The 23489-nt window shown below is 39.1% G+C and overlaps 1 protein-coding gene across 1 annotated transcript in view; it reads left to right on the forward strand.

Annotated features, from left to right (window-relative positions):
• LOC135474842 (basement membrane-specific heparan sulfate proteoglycan core protein-like) overlaps positions 1–23489 on the forward strand; it is a 150482-nt gene that overhangs the window by 97326 nt on the left and 29667 nt on the right. The window contains 22 exon segments of the mRNA XM_064754457.1: positions 818–958; positions 1229–1420; positions 1670–1762; positions 3460–3543; positions 3789–4019; positions 4541–4657; positions 5345–5472; positions 6147–6233; positions 7989–8050; positions 8860–9132; positions 10603–10697; positions 13676–13850; positions 14042–14317; positions 15270–15407; positions 16009–16155; positions 16971–17116; positions 17705–17822; positions 18569–18692; positions 19783–19937; positions 20391–20669; positions 21359–21463; positions 22915–23094. Coding sequence (XP_064610527.1) covers positions 818–958; positions 1229–1420; positions 1670–1762; positions 3460–3543; positions 3789–4019; positions 4541–4657; positions 5345–5472; positions 6147–6233; positions 7989–8050; positions 8860–9132; positions 10603–10697; positions 13676–13850; positions 14042–14317; positions 15270–15407; positions 16009–16155; positions 16971–17116; positions 17705–17822; positions 18569–18692; positions 19783–19937; positions 20391–20669; positions 21359–21463; positions 22915–23094 — 3346 coding nt within the window.

Raw genomic sequence — 23489 nt, forward strand, 5'->3', positions numbered from 1 at the left:
GAAACAATAGGATTGATTGATTGAGTGATTGATGATTGAGAATTTTTCACTTCTGTGATGTGGTGAGGTTTATGAGTATAGGAACCGGAATGCTTAGAGTACACCTCCAACCTTTGATAGGTTACTGATAAACCTCCTGATGCAGAGCCTCAACCAAGACAGTAAGATTTGACATGCAGTCTGTGAGGTCAAAGGTCTACTGTGGCTTTGAGTGATTTAACCATGTGAGGCCCCAACAAAGAGTAAGAGGAACCACTAGAATGCATTCAGCAGTTTGTATAGCGGGCTATAATCATGACTATTTCTGCCCATTCTGAAACTAAACAGTACGAAAAAGCCGATTATAGAGAAATGCCATAGAAAGTTGGACAAGTTTAGCTCAGGAACATCTTATCGTTGTATCTGTATTGGTACTCGGGTATTATGGTGAAGCTTAATTTGTGGTAGTGGATGTAATCCACTTTATGCTTGCATTTGTTTTGTGTCAGAATGGGGGAGGAGACTTGAATATATCATAATAAATATTAGCACTGTCCAGATGAGGAGTCCTAAGTTGTTAAAGCATTGACCCCTAACCCTATATTGCCATTTAAATAAATCACTGTTATGTGATGTACAAACCCCTTAGTTAATATTTAAGCTACGTGTACGTGACAAGTCCGTTTGTTGGTGAACAACCGACTATTTGTAAATTTTGTACACATAAAATTTGACAGTGCACTTTGAACTGTATTACCCCAAGAACAAAATTGTTGAGGAATATGCAGTTGTAGACTTTGTAGGTTGTGTTGGTAACAGTTGTTATTCTTGTCCACAGGCATTTGTGCAGGGAACCCGCTGTACCACATGTAAAGATGGGTACTTCCACCTGAGCCAGTCTAACCCCCAGGGTTGTCTCGAGTGTTTCTGTATGGGAGTCACGGACAGGTGCTCCAGTTCTAACTATTTCAGGGATACAGTAAGTCCAACATTTTCTTGACCACTTGAGTCATTTGAGATTGTCCCTACTAGCAAAGGTGCCAAAATGTTTACAAATTTACATTTTGCTGCGAATCAGCATGATTAGGACTAACGATGATGCAGTGATATAGATACAGATATAAAGATGCAGTCAGTGGTGCTACAGCATCTTTAACTTTACATTTCCAATTTCCAACAATAGTGATTAAGGGCTTTGACCTTGAAATAAAGATTTCTGCGTGCTCCAATGATATGCCTTGTCGCACAGATCCGACCGCTGATCAACCCAGACGGGACGCACAACTTTGTCCTGACCAATCGCAGAATGAGTAACATGATCTCAGACGGCTTCGCAGTCAACGCAGCCACGGGAGAATTCAGCTTTGACAATTTCCGTGAGGTTCAGCGTGAGAGAGAGAGCTTGTTCTTCGCCCTTCCTGCCAAGTTCAAGGGCGACAAGGTAAAAACATGGCTGCTTCTCAGCATTCTGAAGAGATGGATTTTGTTTATGTGAAAGCATGACGAAAATGTAGTCAAGCACAGTAAGTAATTTATCAGACTTGACATAAATATTCATTCAATAAGACTGAAATGCAACTTTTTACTAAGTGTGTGAACAGCTGCCAAGCCTTATTTGCCCGGCCATTTATGCTGAAACAAAGATGCTGTTCATGTACATGAACTAACCGTACGATATCCTTTTTTGCAGGTGTCATCTTATGGTGGAAAGTTGACGTTCACCCTGGAGTACACAGCTTCTGAGGAAGGGAGCAAGTACATGGATGTGGATGTAGAAATTGTGGTGAGTAGAGACTCTGAAGATTAAACTATGTTCCATCTAAATGGATAAAGTGCTAAAATGCGTAGCTGTTCGCATGCATTGTTACCAATTTCATGCCCAATAATGATTTTGGACTGATTGCTCGCAGACCCATGTTTTTCGGGTCAGGATAGAAAATTGTGACAGAGTTTTAATTCTAACCAATCAGCATTGACAATGTTTACCTACATAATCACTTCACTCAAGACATGTGCAGTGGGCAACGAGTGAATTGAACTGCTGATTACTGAAGGTGAAAAGAACGTACTGCTGTACGAACTGTATGAAAATGGTGAGGTGAGGATAACAATTGCTCAGCATGTGAGATTTGACCGCGATATTTGTGTAACTTGTACTTTCAGCTGGGATCAAAAACTGGCCACCTCATGATATTTAATAGATAAAAAACATATGACACATTTTACGTTGCAAATAAATAGATAGCAAATGATCTTATCCAGTAAATGTAGTGCTAATTAATGAACTCTATGGTTACATTCCATTAGTTGTATTTTGTTTGGAGGCTCGTTACTGATCAGCTAGTGCTCCAAACCAGACATGTGCTTATATTCACGTCACCCATTCCATGCCCGAAATTTGACTGTGTGCATGAAACCTACCGAAAACATTATCATCGCTGAAAGTCGGTTCAGACACTGGACCAATTTTCGAGCCTATTGTGAAAGTAGCTTACGTTGTGGTTAAGCTGTTAACATTCACCAAGACTCCTTTGGTGTTGGTTCAGTCCTGCATTTGTTATTCATCGGGAGGCAACAAGCTGTATACAGAGCTTGTGTGGTCGTGTTGGAGGCCTTAACACTAGCACAGCACAACGGGAGCCCCAACTAATTTGAGTTCAAATCTCATGTTGGCTTCCGCTCCAGTCGTAGGTGAGAAGGTCTGCCAGCGAGCTGAGGATGATCGTGTATTTCCCCGCTGCTCTGCCCGGTTTCCTCGCACCATAATGCTGGCCGTCATCATTAAAAGTGAAATATTCTTGAACATGAAGGTGGCTTGCCTCCGATAACATCCCTTCCAGTATTATGGCCGACCCTTTCAGATCACTGCGCGCTTCAGTTCCTAAACTGATAGAGTGTCCACTTAGGGAGCGGTAGATTCAGGGTCAATCTTGAGTCTAGTCACACCTATGACTTTAAGAGAGAAAGTTACAGCTCTCTCGCTTGGCGTTCAATATGAAGGGGATAGTGCAACGACTGGTTGATCCGTATCAGTATAATGGCTAAGGCCGGGTGGCTTACTTGTCTTCGGTAAGGCGTCTCAGTGAAAATCCATCCTGCAACAAGGAGGCACATTACATGCATTCTAAGGATTCCTTCGTCGTCATATGACTGAAAAATTGTCAGGTATGACGTTAAACCACAAGGACTCACTCACTCACTCCTAAATTGACTATCATCCTATAAAATAGAACATATTTGTGTGCAATGTTAAACCCCTATCAAGGAAATAAAACGACATTAACGTATAGAGCCTTCAGTCTCCACTGAGATGTGCATTTTAAATGTGTTTCACCTAATTAAATCTTTCACTACAAGAGATGAAAAGTTAGCACCAGTTTTCTTACCAGATAAGTTGTATCTGCTGAAGAAGGCCTGAATGTTATCAAATAGATGAGGTGAGCTGACTGCAGATATTAACATGTCATGTTTTCATTTCAGAGCGGCAACCAGAGGATGTATTTGTTATTTGACCCATCAATCAGTAGAGGTCAGACTCAGAGATATGAGATCACCATGGATGAGGTAAGAACTTCCCTTAACTCACTTTATGAACAAAATGGTTTGATTATTCCATGCTTTTGTGTGTTTTCTTTTGTTAATTTCAAGAAAAGTTTTCATTTGTTCATTTGTCTGATAAAGAGTTCATTGACCCCCATTTCTAATTCAGTATAATTTATTCTCATGAAGAAAGCACTAGACACAATTTTTTATAATTATATGAGCTAGCAAGCTTAGACTGAGAATGCGTTTTCTGTTTTCACTTGCAGAGCTCCTTCAGAATGGTGGACGGCTCCATGCCCAGCAGAGAGGGTTTCCTGTCCATCGTGGCTAACATTGAAGCCTTCCTGATCCGCGCCACCTACGAGACTGTCATGGTGTCAGCCACAATCAGGGATGTCAGCCTGGACATCGCTGTGCCTCAGCCCACTGGCCTGGGTGAAGCCCCCATGGTCGAGAGCTGCTCCTGCCCAGAGGGTTACAGTGGGCTCTCCTGTCAGGTATGATTACTGGGTCCACCTTAAGTCTCCTCTATAAATGAGCTACCCATCCCGCTTGATTTTGAGAGTTTGTTGGTCTTGGAAATGTGTTGTGAGGGGTTTTTTTTTTGAGTCAGGGTGATATCCTACTGGAAAAAAGTGACTTTGGGGAAAAATAATGTTTTCAGGCAATTTATGGGAGGAAATGTCAGGCCATGTACTCTGTTTTGCCGGATTTCAGCATTTATGAAATTGAACAGCTTTCAGAGCTAGATGCACTTCTTAAACCTGGTTCTAGTGTCTCATTAAACCTCAATCACTCACTCATTCACTCATTCTTCAACAAAAAAAGAATGTAAAAAAAAGAAAATGAAAAATGAAAGAAGGTAAAAAAAAAAAAAAAAAAAAATCAATGCATCTGTAATATTGTTGAAGAAAAGAGTAAGTGGATATAGGTTTGTTTTCTGATTTTTTGGTATCAGTTAATTGAAATTTGCCGTGTACCTGCCAGTTGATGGTACGCTGTTGTTGTTTTATTACAGACATGTGCAGCCGGCTATTTGAGGGTACAGGACACAACTACTCCCCTGGGGAGATGTATCAGGTGTAACTGTAATGGCCACGGCACCTCCTGTGACCCTCAGACTGGCAGGTGTCTGGTAAGTTCACAGGGTGTGATTAGAGCAGATTAATTCTAATTAGGTATGTCAGTTTTCAGGTTATAAAAATAAGGTTATTAATGATGATGATAATCAAAAAGAGTATTTTTGTTATTATAAGTGTAGTATGTCTTCTAGTTTCAAGTGGGGCATCCGTGGCTCATTTGGTTAGCCCCCTAGCGCAGCGTAATAACCCAGAAGCCTCTCACCAATGCGGTCGCTGTGAGTCCAGCTTATGCTGGCTTCCTCTCCCGCTGTAAGTGGGAAGGTCTTGCAGCAACTTGCGGATGGTCATGGGTTTGAGCCCGGTTTCCACCTGCCATAATGCTGGCCACCGTTGTTTAAGTGAAATATTCTTGAGTAAGGCATAAAACACTCATCAAATAAATAAATAAATTTTAGTTTCAAGTCAATTTGCACAGTAATTGAAACAGTTGTTGAATAACACAATCGTGTTGAAAAAATACGTGAAATATGTCTCAAGAGAAATTTGATAAGAGATTTTAGCTGAAATTTGTTCCACAATAACTTGCCCAGAATTTACGTTGTTGAGCTATATTTTGACCTTGTTACATCAGAAATAACAATTTTGAAGTGATTTGAAATTTTGACTTAAATGGAAGATCTCTTCGTGATCCTGAAGCAAGACCTTGATGTAGTAAATGTTTTGTACTCTGGGCTCCTTAGAGTTGTCAACATAACACTGATGGTGAACGCTGTGAGAGATGTGCACCTGGTTTCTATGGTGATGCTACTGTTGGAACGCCCAATGACTGCAGACCTTGTGCTTGCCCATTAACCATTCCATCCAACAGGTAAACAACTCATCTATGTGTTACTTTAATACTTGATGTTGATTTAACCGTCAGAATGACTGTAGTCCAATAGATCTTGTCCAATAAGGTTACAGATTTGAATTTAACGCTGTCTTGTTTTGAATATGGTTTTATTGTCAGGAAGTGTCTCTGATACCAATCAGAATGTGATGGTTTCCTCACTAAAGTCTTGTAAGCTAAAAAAAAATTTTGTGAAGAAAATCCACATGATTTGTGAGCGGACATGTTGTCAAATTTTTGACAGGAGTGAAAGTGTGGTTGCCCTAAAAAGTGAAGTTTTAGAGGCACACAAATGTCATAAAGTACTTATGTTGGCAATTTTTGACACACATCTTGATATTTTTGAGTAAAGAAAAATGTCAATATATGTGAGCAAACATACGGTCAAATTTTTGACAGGACAAGTTATTATCACCCTAAAAACTGCAGTTTTACAGGCACACAAATTTCATAAAGTATGAATTTTCATGAAAAAAACTTTTTTCAGTAGGATATAATCATACCTTCCAAAAAACTTTAAAACACCTTTTAAATATTAATGAAACCCTCAGAATTAGGTAGACTGTGAAAGTTTTTTGTCATTACAGTAACTGTTGTGTTTATAACTGTACATAACTTGTGTAAAAAGAACATGGTGGTTGTGTGGTTGACAGGTTCTCCCCTGTGTGTCACTTAGAACAGGATGGTCAGCTCACCTGTGACCGTTGTCAGCAGGGCTACACTGGACGGGACTGCGGAGAGTGAGTTACAAACCAGTGCCATGTCATCACACCTTGGTGGCTCACTGTTACATTATTTAACAAACTTTATATGTATAAAATGTCACCTGTACCCTGCAACATTTAGAGTGTAGCCTCGCTATAAGATGCCTCGTTATAGCGTGCAATTGGATATAACGCGACCCAAATCGACCTGTGGTGTACTTTCACATGAGAACAGCTAAAACTGTGTAAAACTGTGTTTGCTCCATTTCCTACTGTTGGCATGTGACCCATGTGTTATTTGATATTTTAGGCTTAAGCTTTTGAATATTACGTGAGTATAAGCAAGAAGAAATGGATTTTTCTGTGAATAATGGAAGAGGTTGTAACTGACAGGCATACAGGGTAAAGGGATTAATGTTTGTACACTTTCAGAAAATGCTGATTATTGAATGGCTTTAAAGCGAACGAGGTAATCTATAATGTGCTCAGGAACCTGTCTCTGAAGTGGCCTGCTATAGCGGGCCTACACTGTATATCTTTTACTTTTTTTTGTCTGGGATAGGACCAGTCATTATGCAAACTAAATTGATTTGAAATAAAGACAACAAAATAAACTCCAGGATGTCATATTGTTAGCTGGATTAGTCAAAAGAGCGCACAGCAAAAAAAACAAGGTGAATAACACAGCATTAGCATAACATCATCAGTTGTACTTTTATCAAAGAAAATGTCAAAAAAATAAATTCTATTATGCATAAACAGTGTATCAAAAGTAAGTTTCCCCCAAAACAATGTTTGATATGCACCAAGATATTTGCTCAATCATTGTGAAATTTTGCACCCTGAATCTCAGTAATCAAGTCTACACACTAGGAAGAATTAGCCTGTAGATACAGACGTGCTCCATTGAGAATATGCAAACGCATAATTGGTCAGATTTTGAAAATTCTACAAACAGATTAAAGATGATTTTGACTACGGGTACGACCAGGTAATGTTAAGATCTGGTATAACCAGCACGCTTTTGTATCACACTGAAACAGCGAGCTCGCTGTGTTAATGAGGCATGTGATCAAATTTTGAGAGCTGACTAACCACTCCTGAAACAGATATCTAACATTATCAAGATCCGACACCGTCGTAATACGGCGATACACCGCTTGTTTCAACTGGTCCCACAGATGTTCCATGAGATTGAGATTCGGGGAATTGGCGGGCCATTGCATGTGCTCCATGCCTTCATGTTCAAAGAAGACATTTATCTCTCTGGCAAGATGTGGACGAGTACTCTCATCCTTAAAAAGAAATCCATTGCCATCTTGAATCTGTTTGTAAAATTTTCAAAATCCGACCGATAATGCATTTATGCGTGATCCTTGGAGCACATCTGAATCTACAGAGTATTCTTCGCTACAATGTGTTGACAACAATTGGGCAAATAAGTTGATAAATGTCAAACACAGATTTGGAATCTGTTCATTAAATCTTTGGCTTAACAACAAAGTCAGAGAAAAGTTTTTAAAAAAAATAAATAAAAGCATAACTCAGTATGATTATTGTGGTTATGAGTTTCAGCCTAATAAACCAAAATTTGATTTTAAATTCTAATTAAGTGGAAAGTGAGCACAATTTTTTTAAAAGGGTTGAATCTGTATCTCAAAATGCGATATAATAATATAGTAATATATATATATGCACAGCATATGCAGAGGGTTTCTAGTTTACATGTGTTCTATTCGTCACTGTGCAGGTTCTCCACCTGAATGTATTTTTATCTGTCTTTGATTACAGGTGTGCCCAGGGTTATAGAGGTAACCCCAGAGAGTTAGGTGGAAGGTGTGAACGCTCTACAGGTAACGACAAATTTTACACACAGTATTGACTTGCCTGAATACTCATGATGTCAAAGTGTGCTACTAAAGGACTGCAGCAGCTCCTCTTTAAGATAGCGTGTGACAGCCTGTAGACTCTGCACTGATTTGGCGCATTTATTTTGCCAGTTACATGGCTGGGCCCGATTGTTCAGAAATGTATTGGCTTATACCGGTATTAAGTCATGTTATATATTTACAATTTTAACAATACCCAGCGACCAAAAAATCCATACATATATATGTGTGATATATTGTATAGTTGTGCATAGGATATAAGAGTAAAATGACAAATTTTACCTATGTGAAGGCATTTTGAAAAGTATTTCTATGCCACCCAATTTTAATTTTGTATCATGTTCTCACCATAAATAATGCAACATGGCATTTTTAAAAAAGCACCGGAGTGTATTAAATTAAATGAAGTGACCTACCCTAAAGGGCTCTCATTATTGAAAGTTAGGTGTCAGAAAGTTGAACACTTAGAATTAGCCAAAGTTCACATGTATCACTTTTCTTAGAGATGTGTTTAAATGTTCTTGCATGTCCCAAAATAATATTGAGTATTTTGTCAGACATTGAGGTTTTCTCATTTGACACGTTTTATCACTTCAAAGAAAGTATTAGGAACACCATAAATTGACATAGATGTAATACCCTTTTTATGAATTTGGTTTTCTGTTATTGTATGTTGCCTTCTGGTGGAGTATTTGTTGTTTGGTCATTATAGGGACCTCTCCTTCATTGTTAATGTTTAGATAGAAAGAAAATTATCTCTTTGTGTATTTCAGACTCTCTGAGACCGAGAGTGTCTGTGACCCCAGTGAGAATCCAGGAGCCAATCGGCGGCACAGTGGTGATCAGCTGTCGTGTTGACGGACGGGGGCCGTTTAATGTTGTGTGGGCGCGTGCTGATGGGCGCCCAGTTGCCCCCAGAGGGAGAGTTGGACCATCCAATGAGCTGACCATTCGTAACCTGGTACCTTCCGACAGTGGTCGCTACGTCTGCACGGCAACCAATACGTATGGCAGTGAGAGAGACAACACTGAACTCACGGTTGTTGGTGAGTGAAGTGTGAGATAAGGGTAAATGTTGGAGTCGCGAGCTGATGTGAACATGCAGGATATGCTTTGGGCTTCTGTATCAGCTAACAATGTCAATTGCACAGATCAGAAACAAATTCCACTCAGTGAACCGTTAGTCAGTAATTTTCTGACACCAAAACTTCTTCTCTTCAATTCTATTACCTGGGTAATGTCTTATCCACTCTATTTATGACAGAGTGACATCCCTCTGTGACGTGACCCCATGCTTGTCATTTAGCGACTTAAATAGCAAAAGAAGAATTTAGGTGAAAAGTCAAATTTAAATAAATAAATAAATGAATAAGTCAGTAAAGTAAAAAAAAAAACAGTCTGCTTGAACCATTGGCTACTTTGCTTGGCTACTTGATGCTTTTAATTGCTGTGCGAAACACTAGTTGCCGATGAAAGTAGTGTGCTTTTCATGTTGCCTCTAAGGGTATTTCAGGACAGTACGCTTCAGTATATCAGGTACTCGTGTGGTTCATCAGCTGATCTAATGAGGCACTGACATGCCAGGCAATACTGAGCCACACTTATCTGTGATATGTAATGATAGGTCCAAAATATCTGTGATTATCGGCCGCAAATCATCAGGTTTTAAACAAGGTTATTTTGTTCTAACCTGTTCAAAGTTGGTTTCTATCAGCATGGAACATGTAAAAGGAATGCTTCAAAACAAACACGTACAGACCCAGTATGTTTGACAAACGATTTTTGATGCATGAATTGGTTTGTGAAATCAGCAAATTGTCGAAGGGCATAAGAATCCAGAACCTAAATCTAAAACCGAGAAATAAGATTTGCCAAATTTTGAAGTAAACATGAACTGACAATGCAGTCTTCTTTTAAATTAATTTGTCTTATAATTAGCACATTGTGCTAAAAGTTGCTTGCAAACTTTACAGTAGATGTTTGTTGTTGTGTTGACAAAGTCTAGGTACCACTCTATGAGAAGCTAAAGTGACCATTGCAACACCCCAAATTATTGATGCAAAACATATGTTTAGAGATATGGTGTAACAGCAGAGTGATGTCCCTTTGTGACGTGAAGTTTTCGCATTAGGGGACGGTAGGGTCAATTGTTTTTGAAAATCGGTTGGTGTATAGAATATTGAAAAACTAATTAAACAGAATTAGAATAATTTTCTGAATTGTACTCATGGGTTTCATTGGGTGTTATATTTTACAAAAATAACATATTTTGTAGTTTTATCTAAATATGTATAGAGTTGTGTTAAAAGATAGACAAGTAGCCCTAGTGTGCCCTGAAGCATCAACATCAGTTTGGAATGTCACTCTTCACATCATGATGTAAGTCATATTACATAACTTATCAGTTCAAATACTTTGGCGAAATATTCTTGAAAATGTCAGTTTGCTAAGCTATAGCTTTGTAGTGTTTTAGTTACTGTTAACCTGGTTGCTTTGCTTTGCTTCCCCAACCCCAGCTGTGGAGCAGGTGTCTGTCCGCATAGAAGAGCCAAAGACTGTGACTGTAGACCAGGGCCAGTCTGTCCAGTTTGTCTGCAGAGGGGCCAGCCAGGTCAGATCTGTATGTGTTAAGTATATGTTTCTTGTTTCCCCCCCTCCTTTTGGAATTTTCAACGCACCGCCATTCCCGAACTGCACACTGTAACCACCCCAGCTCTCTCACTGCACATTTACAGTTTGTTTTTTTTTTAATATTTAATAATAACTCTGAATAACACAGTTCACATTTTATATTCAGTGAATTGTATTTTTTACTAATTTTTATAACAGTAGTTTTTTGATTAATGATTTCACAACGGCCACATATCAATATATTGGTATATCAATACTGATTAACACATTTGACTGCTCAAGGTAGTTTATTGAAAGAAGACGCACTGCCTGTAACGAGATCATTTCATAGCAAATGTACAAACATTCCAAAGAAATCCTTTGATATTCAGCCTTGTATGAGCAACAGTCGTCTATTTGAAAGAAAATACAGTCAAAGTTATATACATAAAAGTTACCACGGGCTCTGCCCAATGTCCTTCTAACATAATGTTGGCAGCCGTAGTACAAGTGAAATATTCTTGAGTACGGCATAAACATCAATCAAATGAAAGAATAAATAAATGTACATAAAAGCACTTTGACAAGATCGAGGAATATTTTTGGCCAATCTGCTAACTGAATGGTGCTCCCCCTTGTCTGTGTCATTTCCCTGCTTTATGTTTGTGTCTTCACGTTGAAGTACATGTAGCAAAAAGTAGTTAACTTATGTGATTTTGTTTCGTTTTGTTGCTCTGTCAGCGTCATTGTGTTGTACTTTTATGATGAGATTATTTCTTGTGGCCATTATCATTAAGGTGCCATACCATGGTCAGAAGACATTTCAGTTCAAAGTATGAAAGTGTGAGATTATTGAAAATAATAAAGCCATGTTTACACGAAGCAATAAGCCGTATTGACTCATTTGATTACTCCACTGAAAATATGACAAGCTCTGTTTCATAAACAGCTGTCACAATTGCAGCCACTATTTATTGAATTTTGCAAGATTTATGAAATAGGGCTTGTCATATTTCATTTTGTACAAATCGCACCTTGTGAACATGGCTTAAGTCATTCTATCTTATGAGAACCACAGAGTACCTTTCAGATGGCTGGGTTTTTTTGGTGTTTTTTTTTTCTTGTTTATTAAATTGGCTTTGCTTTAAATTTGCTAGTTTTGCTTTGCAAGCTTTTGCTTTAGCTGGATTAAATCTTGTAATTGTTCACTTTACAGCATTTTAAGACATTATATATATATATAGACATTGTATATATAATTGCTTCTTAAGTTAAAAGTCTTTTGGGGATTTTGTTCTATATCCTTTCTGCAGCTTTCAACTTTTTTTGAAGTTTTTGTCATCAATGGAAAACAGATTAAATCACAACCTTATTATTGATCATTTATGTAGTTTATTCAGTTTTATTATACGATTTATATTGCAAGTTTTATGCTTCCCTTTGGTTTACATTTTAATACTGTATACTAATCTTTTACTTACCTATGTGAGAAAGGTACTCCGTGGGTTCTTTAGCAGATAATATCAGTGTATTTCTTGGTTACACATCCCTTTGATGTTGTGTGGCTTAAATTTGCACAGTTAACATGCTTACTTGTGAAATAGGCTGGCGCCCATTTTTTTTTATAATACATGTACCATGAGTATGTTTTTTTTTTTTTAGGCCAAAACCTAAGTTAATGGCTGCTGTAATGATAATCTTTATAGAAAAATGATTTTAAACAAAGCGATTTCATATTAGTATTTAAGTTTTGTGAATGGGTGCCCAGACCTGTTAAAATACGGAGAGTTTCACTGAAAAGTTTTCGGGAGAGAAACTCATTTTATTCAGACTAAACCAGTCTAACAGTATATAAAGCAGAGTTACTTTTCAGCTGTTTAAGATGTATTACTGCAGGACATGTAAATGTCTGTTACAATAATCTGTGCTGATTTTGTTCTACACTTTTAAACAAAAATGATTGAATTTATAATTTTGCTGTCACTTTTTGCTGATGTGTTTATTTGAGAAAGAGGCCGTTCATTCACCCACTTCAAAAAGAGATCTGTACATTTCTACATATTCCCAGATTTCTGAAAACATTTGCAGATGACCAGATGAACATGGTTACAAATTTGCAATGCAATTGCTTTGCCTTGAATGGGAAAGATGCTTTTATCCGTAATGTACAAAAATGAGCCCTTTTATATTTTTATTTTATGTTTTTTATTGACCTCTGAAAATACTCTTATTTTCTGGTGAAATTTGTTGTCATTTACAGTGTGAGATTCTGTGTATTTAAAATATTACCAAAAGAAATTTCGGGAAACATTTGGATGTTTACTTATCATGTCACCTGTCAGTACACAAAAACATCATGTAAGTGTGACAAACCTGGAATCAATTTCATGAAGCATATTTAGTGTCAAGTAGCCCTTAGCTATGAAAGAATGAATGCTTGCGGTTTAACATTGTACTTACCAAATTTTTCAGTCATATGATGACAAGGAGTCATTTGGTGTGTGTACATATACTTCTTGTGGCAGAGCAAGTCCATGCTGCCAAAGTTCTGCCGTCACTGAAGTATCATGCCTAAGACACCTCACCCAGTCCTGTTTCCTTGCTATAACCTCTGAGTGCTGGGCGCCAACAATTTCATTTTTAAACTCCTTAATATGACCCGACCCGCATTTGATCATGGTTCTTCCAGTCTAGCTCTAATCAAAAGCCCATTCAAGTGTTCCCTCCTTAACTATAAAATGCACACCCCATTTCTACAGCATATTCTGTCACTGTAGTTAATGGCTAATTCAGCTAAGTGTGCTTCATGAAAACCGGGGCGAGGTAGAGTACAGGAGCCTGTCACACATATTGTCCAGGTTAAACTGACATTTGGTCCAGCGAACCTGAAGTTACCTAACCCTGGCACACGCCAGTACATGGGTAAACTGTCTCCTTTAGACAATGTTATTACTGTGGTCAGTGGTTCTTCCTTTTAAGGTGTCCTACACACTGGCGTGGACAAAACGGGGTGGAAGCCTGCCAGCCAAAGCCTTGGACCAGAACGGTGTCTTGTTTATCCCCAATGTTCAACGTGAAGACTCAGGCACATACGTCTGTACTGGCTCAAATGTCCACGGGATCTCAACAGACATTGCCATTCTCACAGTAGGATGTAAGTATATTGGGAAGAAAGATCCAAATAATTTAACATAGGCTCTCAATCACAAAGGAATTTGTGTGGTCGTGCGTGAAATTTTGATATGTTGGATGATTTGATTGACAGCTGTGAGCAGTTCTCCAGGGGGAGACTCCTTTGTGTGGTCGTACATGAAATTTGTGTTTGTTTGATGATTTGGTTGACAGCTACGAGCAGTCCTCCAGAGGTGCGCATTGAGCCCCGTTACCAGACTGTTGAGGTGGGTAACCCCGTGGAGTTCAGGTGTATTGCCACCGGATCTCCTCAGCCCACAGTCGAGTGGTCTAAAGGCGGTACAGGTCAGCTCACCCCAGGGGCTACCTTTGATGGAGGCGTGTTCCGTATTGCTTCAGTGACACGGGCCGATGAGGCGGAGTATTATTGTAAGGCGACTAACACCGCCGGCACCACCACAGTCCGCACCATTCTCTATGTAACTGGAGGTAAGGCATAGTGTCCCTGTTAGGCATTGAGTAGCTCGAAAATCTGGTCAAGTGGATGGCTTTTATTTACTGATATGCTAGCTACCATTTTGGCTACCCATCAGCTAAGCTGGCTCCACATGCGATACTTAATGTCCAAATCTACTTAATATGTGGTCAGTCCACAAGTTAAGACATTTATACACCTTTTGCCACCATTGACACTGACTTTTGTCGGATATTCCCTCAGAAAGACGGAAAATAAGTTTTAAGTTACTCACCGCATGATGCTGTCTGCCTGATTGACCTAAAATGGTACGGGGACCTCCATGTTCATGGGTTTTAGCACACCAGTACGGCGCAATGACCCTGGAGCCTCTCCCCAGTGCTGTAGCTGTGAGTTCAAGTCCAGGTCATGCTGGCTTCCTCTCCAGCCTTTACCTGGGAAGGTCTGCAACCTGCAGATGCTCATGGGTTCCCACCAGGCTTTGCCTGGTTTCCACCCACTATAATGCTGGCAGCCATCGTATTAGTGAAATATTCTTGAGTACGGCATAAAACACCAATCAGATAAATAAATAAATAAATCAATTGGTACATAAAAATGTCACAACGTTATTTAAGTATTCCAATCTATAGAACAGCTCATTATGCAAAGGCGGATAACGATGTTGTTTTGAAGGCTTATTGTAGACTGAAGTAGAAGTATGAAGTGCCAAATGCTTTTTAAATGATAAGAAATTGACGCTGTTTTTGTCAACTGAAAATTTCTGGTGAAGCGTACAGTGTTTTAAGGATTTTTCAAGCTCTTATATTGAGTGAAAGAAATGTGAAACAGAATTATCTGAATAAGTATGACATAAATACTATCCTTTACACATACGTGGGAAATATTTGTTAATAAATATCTAGATTTAAGAAGATTATATCTTGATGTTGTATTATAACTTCGTCTCCCATACCTTGTCTGCAGAGTCTGTCACCATCGACATCATCATCAGGAACACAAAGGTTGTAGCACGAGAGGGTGGTACAGCTCGGCTGGAGTGTTCCACCAGAGACGCAGAAGCTGTGCTTGTCTGGACCAAGGCCGTAGGCGCCCTGCCACCAGGTACGTATGCACTCACATCTGTATCCACATTGTAGGCTGTCTGGAGGAGAGGAGGTCTTGCACCTGCCATGTATTTCATGGTTTCTGCTGGATGCCAGCTTATCATGGCCAAAGAGGTTGCAAGTTCAATTCCATCTACAGTTCGATGATTGTCAGCTATCTGAGAAGGTGGCGCTGACAAGGTTTTCCTCTTCCATGGAAGTATCAATGGTCAGGTGAAATTTATGACATAAATCAAAAGCAGAGCAGAATCCATCAGTGTATATTAAAGATGAACTCTGATCTCCTGTGATTTCCAGCAACAAGCTCTTAATCCAATGATTCTGGTTCAGCTGTTGTTATTGCATACAACTCGTAAACCTAGCCTTCTTCATGTAAGTGAGAAATTCTTGAGCGTAGCGTAGAAATAACAATAGAATGGAAGTAAATGTGAAACCATACTTACGATGGCTCCTAAAATCATATTTGCCAAATAATTCTTAAGGATCTGGGAAACCTAATTTTTCTTACATGCTCTGTACTTACATGTAGTTCATTTTGTATGCTAAAAGATGATAAAAGTTGTACATGTGTCTTTAGTGTTGTTGTTGCATCCCATCAGGATCTCAGCAGGAGAATGGGGTACTGACCATTCCGGATGTGCGACCAGCATACAGCGGTCAGTATGTCTGTTCTGGCACCAACCCATCTGGTGGCTCTGGTCGCTCTGTGGCCGTCCTGGAGATCACAGCAGGTGGAGAGACCATCAGTAAGTATAACGCACTGTGATTGTGTGGAGAGCAATTGCTTTTATATTGCAAATATGTAAGAACAGCAAGGTTGAACTCCCAACACTCTTCTCATCTTTATACATAACAGTTGGCATATTTGTCCAGGTTAAGGTCACTACAAGGTATCAGGTGTTGAGCTTAATAGTTTTATGAAAGAGCTGAAGTCTACCATAATGCTAGCTCATGCCATGTAAGTTAAATATATTTGAGTATGGTTTAAAATACCAATGAAATAAAATAAATAAACCAAACCTACGAAAACTAGAATTGCTTAGTTTATCTGTAAGCTGTGAAAAGTAGCCCCCTTTATGCATTTGAGATTATACCTTATGTTCGTGGAGAATGTAGAAGGAAGGTGTGATACATTGCGTGCTCAGGCTGGTGGCTACATCTGTTCTTGTCATATTTAATCTGAATTCTAGCAAATGCTTGCCACCACATTAGCATACATAAATATAGTATACCTGTATATCTCTGTTAAATTTGAAATTTTGTTTGGAACTTTGCCCAGAATAGCCTCATTATCTTGATATGGATCAAGACGATTAAGTACAAATCTGCTCTTCAACCGTCTGCTTCAAGTAAAGACATGTTAAACCTTGCCATGTTATGGTAATAGAAGTCTTTGGTGCCATGTGTTATTTCTATCAGGATTAATAATGTTCTGGTGATTGTTGCCAATCCTTTATTGATTGTTGCCAGTGTTCTGGTGATTGTTGCCAATCCTTTATTGATTGTTACCAGTGCTCTGGTGATTGTTGCCAGTCCTGTCATGATTGTTACCACTTTGCAGAAGAGCGTCCATCGGCGACAATTGACCCTGATAGACAGGAAGTGGCTGAGGGTCACACAGGTACCCTTCGCTGTATTGTTACTGGTGAGCCTAAACCTACAGTAACCTGGGCACGTGCTCGAGGTGACCTTAGCCCTAATCACCAGGTGAGTTCAGCTATTGTCATAAGTGGTGGGAAGCGATGGATGGATTTTTGCCAAAACTCTCCAGTCAGACCAGAGTTAAACATAATACAACAGTGGTTAAGGCCGGGTACTCCGATTTCCTCCACCCATAAAACTGACTGTCATCGTCAAATGAAAATTGTGAGGTATACAGTATACAGTCAAATAAATGAATAAATAAATGTAACAAACATACTCAAGCTTTTATTGTCATGCACTGATCTGCATCAGTTGTAAGTCAAAATGTTCAAGTTGTTTAAAATTTAACATTAAGGAATTTAAGACAGTGGGAGATCCAGTTGATCCAGACTGTGATAATGTTGCTGGAGATGTTTACAATCTCCACATTGATAATTCAGTATAAAAAGCACTAGTTGAATATGTTACATTAAAAATTATGGTATTATTAAAGGTATAGTCAGCATGCAAATATGATAGTAAGGGACAATTGTATGTAAATCCTGTTATGAATCGTGGTCAGTTTTTGGAAAAAGTGAAAATTGTTTTAATGTAAAATACCCTACTAGAATCTTCCTGGCAATGTTCTTATCGTCTTGCAAAATTGTTCAGGTTGACGGTGAGATCTTGAGGATCACCCAGGCAACAATGGAGGATCGTGGAATCTACGTGTGTCGGGCAGACAATGTGGCTGGGCGCGCTCAGGCTTCAGCTGTTGTAGAGGTGGCAAGTAAGTGTTTGTTCATTCCTGAATTTTATGTCTGAGTAAGAATTTTTAAAACTAGACTTCAGCTAATATGAAAAAAATGCCCCTTTACACATGCGCATGGGCAGCAACCACAGGACTGCAGTAAATTCTCTTGTTCTCACAGTTTGTGAGTCATGATGACAATAGGCAGCCACATGGCTATCTGCACTGTTACATTGATGTCTGCATATCTGTATGTTTGAAATACGGGTGGATTTCTTCTGGACTCAGTCCACCTTTCTTCAACCCATAAACCTTACCACTCTAGTATATATGTACATTTGTGTAAAATTTCCCACAAGCTCTGCCTGTTGTCCTTCCACCATAAAGCTTGCCTCCTTCGTATAAGATAAATATTCTTGAGAACGGCGTAAAACACTAAACTAATAAGTAAATAAATCATTTACATAAAAAAAAAAAAAATAGAATTAAGTTTGTATTTCTGTTGGTGAGCAAGACAGTTATAAATCTGGTTTTCTGGAATGGTTTTATTTGTCAAACCCATGTTGCTACTTTTTACAGAAAGTCTCTCTTACTTTTGGTGAAAGTCGCCAAACATACTGTTTGACAAATACACCATTCCAGAAAAACAGGTTAATAGTTGTTTCGCTTATTCTTTGCTTATCATATGGATGACTGACAACATTCATCCTCACATATCTGTTGGTAGCAGAAATTTTTGTGTTACAGTTCCAGACTTGTTGTTGTTATTGTGTGTATATTTGTAGGACGCAGACGACCCAAGATTGAGGTGTACCCTGAACCTGAGATGACTGTACAGAGAGGAGGCTCCGTGCTGTTCCAGTGTCGGGTCATGGCCGGCGACCCCCCACCCAAGGTCGTCTGGACCAGGTCTGTGTCCTCTCCCATCAAAAGCAAGGAAACAAAGAATTGCTTATGATAGGTGTTGAGTTTAAAGTTGACTTAGAGTTTTGTGTGATTGAAAACATTTACACTACACCTATTCAGCCATTACCTTCATTAGTCTATTACCAGGTACGATGGGGACTGGAGGTTTACACCTTACTTTTCTGGCCGTCACAAAACAGTTTTGCAGATTTTTTTATTTTAATGTTTTGTCATATTGAGTTTAAAACTTGGCAGATGGCCTCAGCATGACAAGTTATGGATCAAATTTGCTTTTCCTGCTCTTTTGAGCATTTCTAAGGAATTTTTTTTTTAACAGTTTATCATTTTGATCTTCAGCATGTCGAGTTACCCAACTTACAGCTGATGGAGAAAAAAGTGTGCTGTTATTTTAGACATCATCTACATATAGTTCAGGCTTCCAGATGTCTACTGACTTGTATCTGACTCTGAGGGAACGATCGAATGTTCAGTTTTATCGGGGTTTTCCTTCGACCATCAACTCTCTCGAGTCCCTGTATTTAGAAAGGCTTATTTTATTTTTTTTGAACCAGTTACCTCCCCTTATGTAAATTACTGGTGGTGTTCAGCAAACTTTAAATGTCTGACACGGTATTGTGTTATAATTATGCGGCCTACCTTGTAAGTTCAGGGCTCCATGGCTGAGGTGGTTAGTGTCCCAGCGCAGGCAGCGTAAAGATCCAGGAACGATGTTGGTTCTTGTTGGCTTCTTCCAGCCATACATGAAAATGTCTATCATCAACCTGCAGATGGTTATGGGTTCCCTCCTGCCATAATGCTGGCTGCTGTTGTATATACAGGGGAAAAAAACACCTATGAAATAAATCTTCGTTTGGATTTACTCATGGGTTTGCTGAACCACTGACATATGAGCGAAATATTTCTTTGCAGTCAATCAAAGAAATTATTACATTAATTAAAAGGCTGAAAACGTGATTAGAGTCGAGGTATGCAAATCACATGATATTTTTGCTCTGTGTTAAGCTGTTTTATGTTTTAAACTGTTTTATGTTTTAAACTGTTTTATGTTTGCTAACATTGCTATCTATTGTAGAGCTGGCAATGAGCCGTTCACTGACAACACAGAAATCCTGGAGAATGGTGTGATCAGATTCATGTCTGTGACGGGTGCCGAGCAGGGCGCCTACATCTGTACAGCTGAGAACGGCATGGGCACCATCACTGTCACCGCTAATCTCAGGATTAAGGGTAAGCGCAGGGTAAACCACATACATACTTATAACAGAAATCTAGATAGACATGTCTCTATTGTACATAACATGTATGTGACATGTCTTTGTATATCTGTATGACACAGCTCATGTTTGTAAATTGAAATGCCTCATGTGACAAAACACTTTCCCCCACAAAACTGACTGGAGAAGATTCTTTCAAGTCATTTTCTGTGACCGATTTCACATGGCCAGTTTTGAATTAAACCAAAATTGAAATGTTATTTAAGTACTTATTTTTAGGCCATGCAAGATAAAATTGATAACGCTTCACAAGTGTTACTATATAAAAATAAGTATATCATGCTTTGAACATTCTAGCCACAAAGGAGGTTTAAGTTTTAAGTCAACAATCATTTGTGGAATTGGCCACCCTGCACCCTTAATACTCACTCTTGTTACCAGTGTTAATGATTTTTGTTTGCTCCAGGTCCTCCCAGAATTCGTGTCTCCCCAGGAAATGTGGTCCGTGTCCGTGAAGGGGACTCTGTCAGGATTGAATGTACCGCAGAAGGAGACCCAACACCATCGGTCTACTGGCACGAAAGGCGAGAAACCTTCCCAGTGGCAGCTGGGGCTGATGCTATTCCAAGGCAGCTAGGCTCCGCTGTGTTGGCCCTTAACCAGGTCACCCGCAGGGATGCAGGCACATTTACGTGTATTGCTGAGAACACAGGGGGCAGAGTGGACCAGAGAATACAGCTGATAGGTGAGTTTCAGCTGCAAAGATTGCACATAATTTGTAAATTTGTTAGCATTGACATTTTGACTGTAAAATAAGACCACTGGCGCTTGAAATCCTTAAAAGTGCTTGAATTTAACGAAAAGTTATCAAGATTTTGAAAGTCCTCGAAAAGCATTTACTTTGCAAATTAGATCTTTAAAAGTCCTTGAGAAAGGTGATGTTTCAATAAATATGAGGTGGTAAAAAAAGATATAAAAATGTCAAACGGATTAGATATGAGGTCATGTTGCATTGACGTTATCGAACTGAACATGAAGTCATTAAAACATCATGTGTAGGCGAACACTAATCCACCTGGTTGCTACTGTAGGTGTGCAAGTATAATGCTTTACTGTACAGCTTAAAATTCCAATTAAAGACTTTAGTTTTTATACAGAAGGAAACTTACTCATTCTGGGTACTTTACCTGTATGTGTACAAGAAAAAAAATGTCGATGAAAGTTAACCATGATCAGAGGAGTATGTATTTTGCTGATATGCAAATTACGCAGTTGTACCTGTGGTTCCAAAATCCAGAACAATCAGCTAACATATGGTAACATACATGTACATGTTGGTGTATACTAACCTCTTTTAGAATTATGTACACTATTTACCAATAACTCTCTTTTTTGACTTTTTCGCTGCTTTTTTTTTTTCTTTTTTGTGTTTAGTTGAAGAACGACAGGTTCCAGCCACTACTGGCTTGACGATTGCTGGTCCTGATTTAGTCAATGTTGTGGAGGGACAGACACTGGAACTCAGGTGTGCTGCTGCAGGTAAGCTTTCTCACCTGGCACATTTACCATACACCTGTGTTTATATTAGGACAGCCGTACATGGGAAGGTCTGTCAGCAACCATAATGATGGCCGCTGTTGTATATGTGAAATATTCTTGAGTACAGCGTAAAACACCTATCAAATAAATCAAATAATTAAATATATTAGGACAGCTCTGTCCTCTGTCATGAAAAGCATTATTTACTGTACACCAAAACTCTTTATGCCAAGTTTGATAGTTCAGAAAGTGTTAATATGTTTAGAAAATGACTACACGTGGTAAGCCATTACATTATAGACTGAGGGGCTTTAGCCCCAGTGGTCTGCTATGTTCATGCTTGCCAGGTGTGTGAACATAATCATTTAGTGCAAGCAAATGATCTGCTATGTTCACGCTTACCAGGTGTGTGAACATGGTCAGATACTGAAAGCAAATGGCAGTAACCTACTGACATAATGACACTTGTTCACCCAGAATCATTTGGCATATTGTCCAGTCAAACATGTACAGTAGTTATGTGTGTAATCTGACAACAAATTCAAAACTTCAGCAAAGCTGGATAAATTGTCACTTTCTTAAGTCGATAAAGAGTCCATGACAAAACAATACAATAATCATGTGAGATTCTGTGTTAGTATTTTGTAAGAAAAAGACTTGGTCTACAACATGCAGTCTGGCAAATTTTCCACCTAACGATGCAGACCGAGACAACTCAAGCATAGGGCACCCTATACAAATGTTTTGGAATTTTAATCATGTTACTCTCATCATGAACAGGTCGGTAATCTTCCATGTACTAAGTCTGTTGAAAGAGCTCACAAATCTGGTAGAGACGATTAATTAGCCGATAAAAACCAAAATGATCAATGGAAACCACTGTACTATCGTTGTTGAGGGCAAAGATACCCTGAAAACAAGGGACGGGCCTTAGCTCAGACAAAATTTTGTGCGAATTTCATGGATGGAGATCAGGTTGACTGTTCATGGTTCCCTTGTGAGTGATCAGTGATGCCAGCTGTGGCAAAGGAATTATTCCTTCATTCGTGTTCACTAATAGATTTATACTTTTTGTGAATCCCTGAAACTAGCCAATCCAACCAATGTAGTTTGGTCTTGAAAATCAAATGAAAAATGTCCATTAATTACACTGAAAGTTGCTTTTTCATATGCATGGAGGTTGAGGACTTAGAGTAATGTTGATAAACCACATGCTCTTCTGTCCAAACCAAAATTCCACTGACTTCAGAATTGGGGATCAGTGTTATATCAAACCCTGGAGAAATGTCATGTTTACAACTAAGATGCTGTGATGGTAGAGGTCCACCTTAAACATCAGTTGGGAGCAGGGTGGTGTTTTCCCTAAAGCTGGCTGCCGTCATAAAAGTGAAAGGTATGGCATTAAACAATGAAATAAATAAATAATTAGCAGTTGTTGTCCTTCCCTTCAGGTATTTTGGCTCCAATTCTGCGCTGGTCCCGCCGTGAAGGCGCCCTGCCCCCAGATCACACCGTCCAGCAGGGCATCCTCACCATACCCAGTATCACGGGGGCATATCAGGGAGAGTATATATGCTCTGTCATCACCCCAACCCAGTCGTATGAGGCCACTGTCACCATCATCATATCAGGTATGGTTGTGTGTGTTCGTGATGTTATCATCACAATGTAGTGGCCTGTCACCATCATCATATCAGGTATGGTTGTGTATGTTCGTGATGTTATCATCACAATGTGCCACCATCGTCACCTCAGGTGTGGATGTGTGTGTTTGTGATGTTATCATCACAATGTATTGGCCTGTCACCATCATCATATCATGTATTATATAAAGGATGCTTGTTGTAATAATCACCATCAATCGCACCAGGTAAATTTCTGCGTTACATTATCACCATCTTCAAGAAAGTGTGTGTATGTGTCTATCTGTGACCCTTATTTCTAGGACTGCACAGTTATGTATCAGTCAACATCGTCATGTGTCATTTTGTACTTTGTAGTGGTTTTTCATGATTGACAGATTTGA

Source organism: Liolophura sinensis, chromosome 9 (genome assembly GCF_032854445.1).
Source record: "Liolophura sinensis isolate JHLJ2023 chromosome 9, CUHK_Ljap_v2, whole genome shotgun sequence".
Lineage (NCBI taxonomy): Eukaryota > Metazoa > Mollusca > Polyplacophora > Chitonida > Chitonidae > Liolophura > Liolophura sinensis.